Below are 12,424 nucleotides of genomic sequence, written 5' to 3'. Positions count from 1 at the left end.
AAAAAAAAAGAACACACAAGGACAATAATTATTAGCTGCCCCGTTAAATATTGCAACTCAACCAGTAGGCCTAATCGCATAACCTTTAATGTCAAGATAGTGCTAACATTTTATATCGAATTCCTTTTCAAGCTTATCGGCAATCATCTTTGCAATGGCTAAGCTGCTGGTAGCACCGGGCGAGGGCGCATTGCGACAATGCAGTACTTGATGTGCTAGTGCGCCTTTTCCTTCGCCTTTATCGAAAACGAAGTCATCCACCAAATTACCATGGCTGTCCATGGCCTGTGCGCGTACGCCAGCTGGTCCGGCACTTATATCGAATTCATTGATTTCGGGTATAAACTTCTGCAACTCTTTGGTTTGTAATCTTATAAATATTGACTTAGACATTTCGCATAAACCGAATTTTAAATGTCGGGTAGCCATTTTCAAGAAACCGGGATGACGTACCGCATCGAATAATTCCAAAAGATTAATGTCATTCCAGCTGAAATAAGAAAAAGACAGCGAGTGGTTAGCTAATTAATGTGAAAATGACTACAGATTGCATAACAGTTATACATGAAACTTACTTGTAGCCCTCACGCTTAAATGCGAGCACAGCATTTGGTCCAAGCCAGACGGAACCGTCCATGCGCGGTGTGAAATGCACACCCAAGAATGGCAAATTTGGATCCGGTACTGGGTATATGTTGCCACGCACCATATGCTGCTTCTCTTTCGATAGCAAGAGGTATTCGCCACGGAAGGGTATAATGCGTGGATCACGCGGACAGCCTGTCAACTCCGCTAATTTGTCCGATTGCAGGCCGCCACAGGTGAGCACATAACGTGTACGCACTTGTTGGCGGTCACGAGCGCCACGTATAGTCACCGGGTATTTATCAGCATCCTTGTCCGAGGTCTCCAAGAATTTCGAAACCTATTACAATATAATATAGTTTTTAATTAATTTCCATATCTTCCTGTATAAGTGTAACCATATTTACTTTGAAGTTGAGATGCACATCTCCGCCGGCCTGCTTGAAGTCTTGTGCATAGTACTCTGTAACAAGACCCCAATCGACAATGCCCGTATGCGGACTATGTATTGCCTTGACACCTTCGCAATATGGCTCAATTTCTTTGATTTCATTTTCGTCGATTAGCTTCAGATCAGGACATAAATTCTTTTGGCCCCGTTCATACAAATCCATTAAACGTCCAACTTCATCCTCGCTGGTGGCCACAATTAATTTGCCCACCTTTTTGTATGGTATTTTCTTTTCATTCAGAAAATCATAAGCCAAATGCATACCCTGCACACATAATTTTGCCTTCAATGAACCTGGTTTGTAATAGATACCAGCATGTATGACACCCGAATTATGTCCACTTTGGTGCACGGCTAATTTATGTTCTTTCTCTAGTAATCCAACGCGTAAATGAGGATGTCGTAGAAGAATTTCGCGCGCTGATGCGACACCGACTATGCCGCCGCCAACAACAACCAAATCGTAGTCACTTAACAAAAATAGTAAAAATAAATTACGTAAATTAGATAATTGGTAGGCAATATACAAAAAATGAGAATGTAATTCCCAAATGCCTCCGTATACATATGTAGATAGGTATGTGATGTTTGCATTTATATTTAGATGTGTATGTCTGTTGCTTGTATGTGTATGTAGATAAAGCATGCATGTGTTGTATCCATACTCATTTTGAATGCTCCTGAACCACCGCTGTCCAGTCGTTGCTGCCACCGATGCAGGGTTCGACAGCTTTTGTGTCAACACTACTGTGCCTCTAATACTTTTGAATAGTTGTGCCATTCTCGCAGGAAATTTTCACTTTCTCTTCAACACCTTTAACGCAACTCACAGAGACCTTAGTTGACCTTGTCGTACCCCTTTTTTCCCGTTGGATAAAGTAATTAGCGTTATGTGCTTTGTTAATTCTCTACGAGATGAGTTACGATTTTGCGTATTTGATTACTCGAGCCGTGTGAGCTTTTCGCGAGAGAAGAAAACCAACTGAAAGCACTTCGCCTACTTGGCCGTGCTAATCAACCGCCCACAAGCACCTACCAGCAATCCAAATATGATAGAATATAATAGAATTCTCATTTTGCTAGCAATCTACTTGCACTGCTCACAGTAAAGCGTGTTGGTAGTTCGTGCATATACATGTGTACGTACAAAAATAAATAACTTCCAATCAATTTTAGTGATAACAAACGTCAAATCAGCTGTTCATTGAACTAGCCAATTGGCGTTGCCAGATACTTTATGCTGATATGAAAATAAAACTAGCTTACAAAGTAGCTCATGCCATTTTTATTGAGTGCAGTTATGAATATTTCTAAAAGAAGTTGCAAAAAGAATAGCACTTAAATTTAATCGTTTTTCTCAATATTACAAAATAAGAAACTGGAAAATTTCCAACCAGATTTGTTGAACAAATCCAAAAGGTTAGGGTGAAGTATTTACCTCAGGTCCAATCTGGCATTTCCAGTTCGCGTATGTTTTGTTTGAGCGTTTGACAAATTGATAAAAAGTCGGGAAGTTGCAGCTGGCATCCAAGAAAAAACAAACACTTTTATGTATTTGCGGAAACAAATAAATAATTGAAATATCGCTAAGGCCTATAAAAATGCCTTCGTTTTGTGCTGTACAAAACTGTAGTGATAAATATGGACATGCGGACAATATATCTTTCCATAAGTTAGTGTTTCATGCGAATGATTCCCCAGCAGTCTTAAAAGTACCATTCTTTTCCAGATTTCCCTTCAAACGCGAGGAATTGTTGCAGAAATGGCTTAATTTCGCAGAACGCGGCACAAATTGGCGCCCCTCGAAATGGAGTGCTATTTGTAGTCGCCACTTTCGGGATGAGGACTTCAAGTGTTCGGCTGATCGAAAGATTTTAAAGAAAGCAGCAGTGCCAAGCTTGCGTGTGTTAAAGCATATACATGGGCCCGATAGTGACAATCTTCAAGCGGCACCAACTGAAGACGCATCCAAGGATAAACAACTATTAGTGCAAAGTAAAGAAAAAAACACAGATGGCGACGATATCCCCGTTGCGGAGGCAGTTGAGGACAACGTCGATGACTGCGACGAAGAAGAGCAGAACGTAAGCTAATAGATCATTTTAATAAACGTTCTTACTTTAATTTTAATTTCAAGGGATTACAAAACACTCCTTTGACAAGCTCGCCGAGCACACCGAAAGTTAAGTGCCGCTTGTGTGGCAGTACTTGCTCGTCGGTAGTTTCGTTCTCTACGAATTTCGAGATTTATGGCATGATACAGAAATGCTTTCCCACACTCAACATACAAAAAGATGATCACTTGCCGAAAGAAATGTGTCGCACTTGTCTCAAACGTTTGGAAACGTTTTCACGCTTTGTCGACAAAGTACTCGAGACTCAAAGTGAGTTGCAACGTAAATATCGCATAGAGAAGGCGAGTAATAGCTCACGCGCCATCGAAAGGCAGCTTAAAGTGAAGCAAGAGCCAGTGGTACGTGTCAAGCAAGAGGTAGCGGAGGGGTTTGAAAGCTTTTTGTCTGATGATTTGGATATGGGTATGGACGAGGGTTGTGAACAAGAGAACGAAGCGGATACGAGCGTTGAACAAAAATATGATTTTTGTGATTTTCCTATGTTAAATGCGCAGGACATCATCAATAATTGTGACATAATGGAGATTATAAATCTAGATGATCCTTTTATTAATATACCAGACGATGATGCGAACACAAATTGTGAAAATGGACAAGAAGGGCAGCAGCAGCAGCAGGAACCGGAACAATCAAAGCATCATCAAGGGCAACAGCGAAATAAATCTGTTCTGCCTAGTGCACATGACTTACTTCAGACCCACCTGCTTAGCGAAGAGCATAATTACGCTTATACGACAGAGGATTTGAAAGAGGAATGGCAGCTCAGAAATATATATAAGACTGAAAAGACTGACGGTACCGAATATGGAGAGACTGCAGAGTTCATTGCAAATGTCGAACCTGAAGATGACGAACAGGGGGTCTATGCAGGAGAAGAGCAACAGCATGGTGACAATGATAACACAGCGATAATGTATAGTAAGCAAATATGCGCGTTTAAGTTTCTAAAAAAATTTTAATAATTTTATTTAATTTTTTCAGAAGAAAACTTTTCCTCGATTAATGACGTCCCATCCAATAATGCTAATACAGAAAACGTGGCCGCATCATCACACTCGCCAGCAGCAGAGACGCGTTCAACCCGGCCAATAGTCACTTCGGTAAGTGATTTTGCCGACGCTTCACTAAATCTGTCTAATGGCACGGGAAGCGGACACATTCACAACGAAAAATTGGTGGTAACTGCAGTAAATGATATTCTTGGACCGAATGCCGATACCACTGCTGCCCCATCGGGGGCGACCGCGTCTACATCGCCCACGGTTGCCATTAAACCGCATGCCAAACCAAATATAGTAGTGCTGAATGAGAGTATTGTTAAATCTTCATCGGTATTTCAACTGCACACCTGTCCATGTTGTCAGCTGAAATTCTTTAGTGTGGAGTCCCTAAATCAGCACTATAATGTGGCGCATCAGTCACAGACACCATTGGAAGAAGGATCGCAGTTACGTGCAGAACAACAAAAACAACAGGGAGATCATGCACAGCAGCAGCAGCAGCTGCAAGTGCGACAGCTTCAGCATCCATATAACCAACAGCAGCAGCAAAATATGTTGACACATAATAATCATTTTCAACAGCATCAGCATCAACAACATCAGCAACAGCAACAGCAACAACACGCGCAAGCACAATTGCCTATGGTGAGCGTGCCTACCGATTACTTGTGGAAGCCATATGGTGGCACCTCTGGCGATTTGAGAAATGAGCCGTACAATTTCAATTGTAAAGTGGAAAAGGACTTTTCTTTGACGACTGCGCAGGCAGGTAGAACTCACAAAGCTGAAGATAATCTTAGTTACCAACAGCCAAATATTTTCGAACAGCAATTTGGTCTTGCCAATTCACATAACACAAAAAATACTTTCATAACGCCAAATTCCATTCCTAAAGATGTATCAAACGTTGGCGCGCCAAATGTAGTACGAATTCTTGAAATGAAGCGTACATTTCTGCGTCAGCATGAGCCCTACCATAGTATTGGCAATGTTCCTCCAACACAAAGCACTGATTCAGTGAAAACGGGCAGCTTTTACGCTGCTACTTTACCTAGAACAGATAATCATTCGAAGCCCGTAGCGCCTACACTAACACCGCCGCCACCACCGAAGCGTCGCAAGCATCGCTTGAAGATAAATAGTAAAGTCATCGCGCGGCTGAATGCGTTAGAACGAAAGGTAACCGCGGCAGTTACACCCGACTTTTTTGCTACGGAATACCGGCAATTGCGTCGGCGTTACCTGTTGCTGCAACGCAAATGCAAATCGTTGGAAGTGCACGTCCTAGGAAAGCAAGCCGCGCACGAGGACAATACTGTCGCATCGTCGATAAGCGCAACTAAGACGCCCACAAAACAGCAAGCGCCAGTGCGCCAGTCTCAAAGTCGCTTCCGCTGTCTCGTTTGCCATGAGCACTACAAGAGCATCTACCACCTGCTGCGTCACAAGCGTACACGCAGACATTGGCCGCAACGCGCAACCAAATATTTTGCCGCTACCTGCTGTGGCTGCGAGAAATTCTTTCGACACAAAATTGCACTGCGCAATCATATGCGCTACATTTGCCAAGCGCTCCCACTGTGCTGGTTCAAATCGCAAATGCAAACATTCAAGTGCCGCTGCTGTCGGCGCAGCACTTTCAATCATTGGCGCCTCTATCGACGTCACGAAGTCAAATGCAAATCAGCTAGAAAACGCAAAAAACAAGCAAGCGATACGCGTCTCCATGGACGCAGCAATCGTGCCAGAGGAAAAAGTAAACAACGCGCCATGAAAGCGTTCCCCTTGTCGGATGCGCGTAAAACTCTAGGCGACGCGCCCACACCAGCAGCTTCAAAGCAGAAGCATTCCACAGCTTCGGCGCGTGAATACATGTGTCCGGTATGCGCCAAGGCTTTCGCTTCCGCCAACAGCCTCAACCAGCACAGCATCACACACACTGATCAGCGGCGGCATATGTGTCGCTTGTGCGATCGCGCCTTTAAGCGCCGTAATGGACTGACGCAGCATGTGCGCGGTTATCATCTGAAGCTAAAGCCACATAAATGTACGGTATGCCAGCGCTCTTATGCGCTGAAAAGTGATATGCTGCGTTGTCGGCATGCGGCAGTTAAGCGCGCAGTGGGCACCGGTAACAATACATTGCCTGTGAAGAACGAAGACGCCAGCAGCGCAAAGTGATTTCTATGTGCAGTCACTGGCATGAATGAATAATTGTATTTTTTTTATCTACGTTAATCGGTGAATGTGTGGAATGTAGTATCTTGGTCCTTTTATTGATTAAATATGTGTTTTCCGTATTTGATTAGTAAACAATAAGTAGTACTGTAAGTGAATTGCATTGGTATTAAATATTTAATTAAGTTCGAATAAGTGAAATATATTACCATTAATGTTTTAAATATTACAACGTTCGTTTTAGTCTCNGCGGTGAATGTGTGGAAGATACTAATCTTGGTCCTTACATTGATTTAATATGTGTTTTCCGTATTTGATTAGTAAACAATAAGTAGTACTGTAAGTGAATTGCATTGGTATTAAATATTAAATTAAGTTCGAATAAGTTAAATATATTACCATTAATGTTTTAAATATTACAACGTTCGTTTTAGTCTCAATCGGCGCCTAAAGGTATGCAACACTCTAAAATTAAACCGGAAGTTATACATTCAGTAGATGTGCGTAGCTGTGACTGTAGCACTTGCACTGTTGCCTGTTGTGCTTCCATGCGCGCCTGGTAGAAAACGGAACAGACGAGCGCTTATGGTGTGATTATGGCAACTTAACGTAACTTCTTACGGCTCTCTCTTAAAAATTCTGTTAAATGGGTGGTGCTTATAATTGAACAGTCGAAACTTAACGTAACTTAATGCCACGTCGAAATCTGCTTCATTTTGATACTTTAAGTTCTACGTTCCGTTAAGTTAAGTTAATTTGCCATAATCAGGCTTTTACTGAAATTCACGTTTCACTTTTTCTTTCTCTCACAAGTCGACTATAATGATCCGAGAAGTTGTAAAAATATTAAAATTTTTGTTAAAAAAAAAAAGCTAAAGAAAAGATAGAGGGTTAGGTTGCACTGGTTGGCCAATGGATATGTCCACAGTGTCCTTCGAACTCCTCCTGATGAACCTGACACAATATTAAGGCACATCATCGCCCTTATGAAAACTGTAAAAAGACTTTTCGTTTGGCCTCGGGGAAAAAAAGTTTGTAAAGAGTCCTCTTAGGTTTCTCTATGACCGCTACTTTTACTATCGCTTTTGTCTCATGCCAAACTAATTTCGAAGCGTGCATTGAATTAACTTTTTGGCTATTTGCGGGAGAATTTAATAGACGGTTAGTTAAGCATATACAGACCGATTCTGAACAGAAACTCCCGGGAGTTTTCCCCCTTTTCCCTTACCTCCAATCATGAATAAAAATTCCCCCGAGGATTTTTTATGTTAAATGTACGATATACTTTTATTAAAGGGTTTTATTATTATGTAATATTCAATTTTTATTGCTGCTAGCATAAACTTTAAATAATTAAATATACAGACATACATAAATAGTATTTTAAAATATTTATTAAGCTTGGTGGTTATTTTAACATATAGTACATTACATATACATACATGAATACATATTTATATTAGTTAGAAACTTACATCATAAGCTTGGTCATGAAAATAAATTTTCTCATAAAACAATTTTTTAAAAAATAATTGCAACATAACAAAATAAAAAAAAAAAATTGCAAAAAAAATTTACTTTTTAAATAATAATTTGATATTTTCGATATTTTTTTTTTAATTATTCAGTACATATGGTTGACATTTTAATGCTACTGAGAAAAAAATTAAACTTTCAACACGTTGGCTTTTTTTACTGCTCTAAATAAAATTTAAGAACCATAATTAGTTTTTCTTCAAATTTAAATTCGCTAGTCAGAGTTATAGGAGTTTCCACCACAGTAAAATTGCGCAATTTCAACCGTAAATTACAATTTGAAATTAAAGCTGTTTACACGACCATCTTAATTTCAATTTCGATTATTTTTTTCGGTTTTGCTGTTTTGTTTATATTGGCGTGTTATTGAGGTTTGTTTTTTCTTCATTAATCATTCACAATAATTTTTAGTGTCGTATTCGCTAAGATGAGGCAATTTTGTACGCCGAAATTGAGAATCGTATGGCGACTCCAGCTGAAATTGAGAACAGTGTCGAAAGCGCGCAATTTGGGTGTCGTGGAAACTGCCTATTATTTAAATTTGTTTAATGCCACTTTAAATGCTGTATGCGTGTATGTATTTATAAAGGTGATGTTTACGTCTATCTGTTTTCGACTCACTAATTTTTGACTCGCGAGCAGAAATGTAACGCGCGAGTTAAGAATTTTCGTGCTTAACACTGAAGTCATGATTTTAAAAATTAGACATTTAGCAAATTTTATTTGTTTTTCAAACGAACGCCTGTACTTGAAATATTTCACATACATAAAATTAAGGTTTTTCCACAAACAACAAAAAAAAACATTAAAAATGAAATAAAGTTAAAATAAAAAACAAATAAATTTACCAAATAAAAAAATGGCACAAAAAAAAACAAACTTACTTTAAATAAACCACAATTCAAAAATATTTGCCTGCCTACATACAATACAAAAAAATATTGCGAAAATCCCAAAACAAAAACAAAAAAACGGCTCGCAATTAATAAGAAATGACCTATACGGAAATTGCTAATTGTACGGTAAGATTATTTGTGTATAATTAATTCTATATAGTGCGTATTATTGCTTGACACAAGTACATACATAGAACTAATTGCTTATACTAAGCGGCTACGAATTTTTTTTTCAATGTTGCTATGCTTGCTTTAATTGTTTTTTATATTTGTTTACTCTATAAAATTGAATTGAATTGCTTATGGATATTAGGGCGCAAAACTCTTTGCAAAAAGAAAAATCGAATTTGAGCTTCAGCAGAATTTGTAAGGTCGAAATTTTTTCCGAAAAAAAATTTTTTGCACAAAATTTCACACCCAAAAAAATTAAATGCATTTGCACCAAAGTCCGTTGCTTTGCTTAATATGTACAAAAAAATTGTTAGAATGCAGCTTTTATATAAAATTTGCTTTTTAAAGTTAATGTACACAAAAGAATTGTTTTTGATTTGTATTATTTTCATGCAGTAGTCGAGTCCAAATTTTAGGCAATGCCATGCAATTTTCTTGACAAACGACTCGCAATAACGACGATTGTTATTGTTTTTTGACTCGCGAATCGAAATGTAAAATTCATGAGTACAAAAAAAAAATTTTTGATATTGCTGATTTTGGGTACTTTCCTACTGATTTAAGCTCGTGTGCTAAAAGAAAAATATTAGAAGCAGTTGATTTTTAATATTTTTTGGCCTACATTTTTTGGTGTACTCCTTTTCTTTTTTCGGAGCGTTGCAATTTAAAATTCTAGAGCCATAAAAGTTTAAAGTGATTTCTTCTTTAGTCGTACATGCGTTTTTTTTTTTGGCTCGCGACTTGATTTGTAAAATCAAATTGAAATGTAAAATTTGCGAGTAAAAAAACAATTTAATGCTGAAAAAATTTAATTGTATTTTTTAAATTCGCGATACATTTTGTGGCTCGCGCTTTGAAATGTATAATTCGAGATGAAATAAAAAACTCAGGAGTAAAAAAAATAAAAATCAATGGATTTCGATTTATTTCTGTTATTTTTCGGCTCGGGAGTGTAAAATTCACGAGTCCAAAATTTTACGTGATTTTTGTTTTTGATCAAATTTTTTTTTGTCTAGAATCAAGAGTACAAATATAAAACATACAAATTCAAACTGTTTTGGCAACTTTTTTTTCTGCCTCACTTTTATTTATTTTTTTTTACTTGAAATTTTTTAATTTGAAATTCGCGCGTGATAAAATTTTTTATGCTTATTTATTCGTATTTACGAGTTGAAATATTAAATTCACCAGCCGTTGAAATTGTAAAGATTTTACATATATTTTTTAGTTTAACTTGAGAATTGAGAATTAAAACTCTCGAGCCGTAAAAGTTTTTTTTGTATTTAATTTTTTTACTCGCGAATTGCAATTTAAAATTCGCGAGCCACAGAAGCTGTAAAGTTTTTACTTCGCGAGCCTTAGAAGTTTTAAACAGTTTTTATTTATTGCTTTTTTTTACTCGCGAGTTGACACATAAAAGTTGCGAGTATTTATTTCTGATAATTATTAGAATGAGAGAATTTTCGAATTTTTTTTCAGCACAAATATTTAAAATGCATTTAAATGCTCGTTGTTGACTTTTTAAATGGAGAAAGTGCAACCATGCACGAACGAACATATTCACTGAATAAAAAAAAATCATAGAAAAACATCGCCGCATTTCAAAAAAAAAAACGCTTCGAATTTTCTTGCGAGTAGATTAGCTCTTTGGTGCTCGTCAAAGTGGTATAGTCTACTTTTAGGCTTTATACCTTACACCAACCTAAGCAAAGCAATTAAATTTCGTGCAAACGCTACTCAGTGGTTGATGGGGATTTAAAACTAACAGGCGCTTTTCGTATATAGTTTGTATATGTATGCGCACACAATTTGGTATCAATACTTGCGTAGAGAAATTTTTACTTATTTTATATTGTTAGGCGTATTCCCTCAAACTGGCGCAAAAGACTCGAACTTCCTATATTATTTATTTTCGCATTTCGGGTTTCCAATTTTTACGAGTTTAAGGGAATACCCTAATTAGTGAATTCTTTCGGGGTTTTCTTGTAAGCTTGCTTTGCGTAAAATTATTGATAGTATTTTTTAGTACTTGATGCTTATAAAATATTTATGCGATATGCGATGTGTGTGAGTGGTTCTTTTCTCTTCGGATACAACTTCTTCCGCGTGTTTTCTTGTTTTTTTGTTTTCGTTTGTTTGTTATATTTCTAAAACACATTTCCATCTTCCGTCGTACATACGTTGCTGCTAATGTTCTAAAAATGATGTGCTTGCTTACAAATCTACAAATTGTTGATGATAAATCTTGAATGTTTTCTAAAAACTTTCCCCTTCCGTACCCCGCCAAAACGTACTACGCGCGCAATCAATCGATTTATTGTTTTTGTTTGTTTTACTGAAAGATCGCTGCACGCTGTTGAAATTGCAAACGCCTATTGGCGCGCTCTTCTTCTTCGCGACGTCGCTCTTCCTGCTCCTGTCGTATCTCATCGTGAAATTTATTCGAACGCAGTTGTTGTTCAATTTTAGCTTCGAAGAAATTTTTCGCGCCGGTAACACCCACCTCCTCGACATTGATTTCGGTGAGTCGTGCCAACTGATTGAGACCCGAATCGTTGTCGAGTTCTCCGGCTTGCGCCTTGCGATAGATTAGCAGGAATTCACGGAATGAAATTTTACCATCGTGATCCTCATCGACTTCGGCAATCATTTGCTTGAGACCCAAGTGAGTTTGTGGTGCGCCCAATTTTTCCATCATGAATTTCAATTCAGTCAAATCTAGGTAGCCATCATGACCGACGTCATATCTGGAAGTAGAAAAAGAAGAAGAAACGAAATTTGAAATTAGTACTCGAAAGTGTGGAGGCTTAGAAGAAGAGGCTTAATTTAGAGACATAAATTAAAAATATGTATATTGTTGTTGCAGCCATTTTTGCAGTAAGTAAATTATCGCAACTTCGTCAAATAAAATGCATCCCAAACCTTTGCCAGGTAAAGAAAATCGTCAGCCAGGCAAACCTAACCGCACGTGCAGCCACTAATTGACGAATTGAAGCGACACAAACAGAGACGTATTCCAAAAAAAAAACAAAAAAAATTGATTAGAGAAAGGCGACTGTCTATACCTACATATGTATGCATGATTCAATTATTAAAGGTTTTGTAAGTAGCTTTTTTCTAAAATTTGGCACTCCCACCCACAGGGATGGTTTTTGGAAGCAGAAGAAAAAGGGGAAGAATTCAATCACACTTCCTAAAATGGGAGCTAAATTCTATAAAAACGTGTGGATAATAGTGAATGGTGGTATTTTAAAACAAAAACGAATTTGATTTAATTATTTAATTTAAACAAGCTTATTTACATCGAATATAACCCCCTATTGTTATTAAAAATAAATATTTCTATGTTTATACCAAACTTGCGTACGTCAGATGGCGCATAACTCGAGAATGGATGGTCCACTTTCAGCTTTTTTTTTGTTGTATTTGTTTGCCAGTTGATGGACATGAAGAAGCTATTTGTTTGCGGAA

The 12,424-nt window shown here is 37.8% G+C and overlaps 3 protein-coding genes across 5 annotated transcripts in view; 1 reads left to right on the top strand and 2 right to left on the bottom strand.

Annotated features, from left to right (window-relative positions):
* Positions 1–6: 6 nt before the first annotated feature.
* Positions 7–2,157, bottom strand: L2HGDH (L-2-hydroxyglutarate dehydrogenase). Of its 2 annotated transcripts, XM_017626289.1 has the most exons (5): positions 1,778–2,157; positions 1,702–1,747; positions 993–1,506; positions 576–925; positions 7–490 (listed from the first exon to the last, which is right to left on the bottom strand). In XM_017626289.1, the coding sequence occupies exons 1-5, from the start codon at positions 1,815–1,817 to the stop codon at positions 103–105; spliced, it is 1,338 nt and encodes a 445-aa protein (XP_017481778.1). In that variant the 5' UTR covers positions 1,818–2,157; the 3' UTR covers positions 7–102. The 2 variants fall into 2 exon arrangements, with proteins under 2 accessions (XP_017481778.1, XP_017481777.1); XM_017626288.1 differs by having other exon boundaries at positions 1,702–2,156.
* Positions 2,158–2,525: 368 nt separating this feature from the next.
* LOC108370865 (uncharacterized) lies at positions 2,526–6,528 on the top strand. Of its 2 annotated transcripts, none has more exons than XM_017626286.1 (4): positions 2,526–2,708; positions 2,766–3,120; positions 3,174–4,089; positions 4,156–6,528. In XM_017626286.1, exons 1-4 carry the CDS (start codon positions 2,638–2,640, stop codon positions 6,351–6,353), a joined length of 3,540 nt encoding a protein of 1,179 aa, XP_017481775.1. In that variant the 5' UTR covers positions 2,526–2,637; the 3' UTR covers positions 6,354–6,528. The 2 variants fall into 2 exon arrangements, with proteins under 2 accessions (XP_017481775.1, XP_017481774.1); XM_017626285.1 differs by having other exon boundaries at positions 2,529–2,708; positions 4,153–6,528.
* A 4,542-nt stretch (positions 6,529–11,070) lies between these two features.
* Swip-1 (EF-hand domain-containing protein D2 homolog Swip-1) overlaps positions 11,071–12,424 on the bottom strand; it is a 29,904-nt gene continuing 28,550 nt past the window's right edge. Inside the window, exon 2 of the mRNA XM_017626284.1 lies at positions 11,071–11,700. Coding sequence (XP_017481773.1) covers positions 11,286–11,700 — 415 coding nt within the window. The 3' untranslated portion in view covers positions 11,071–11,285. The remainder of the gene's footprint in view (positions 11,701–12,424) is intronic.

Source organism: Rhagoletis zephyria, unplaced genomic scaffold, assembly GCF_001687245.7.
Source record: "Rhagoletis zephyria isolate East Lansing unplaced genomic scaffold, Rhagoletis_zephyria_1.1 Rzeph_scaffold_04527, whole genome shotgun sequence".
NCBI lineage: Eukaryota > Metazoa > Arthropoda > Insecta > Diptera > Tephritidae > Rhagoletis > Rhagoletis zephyria.
This window is presented reverse-complemented; position numbering and strand designations above follow the sequence as displayed.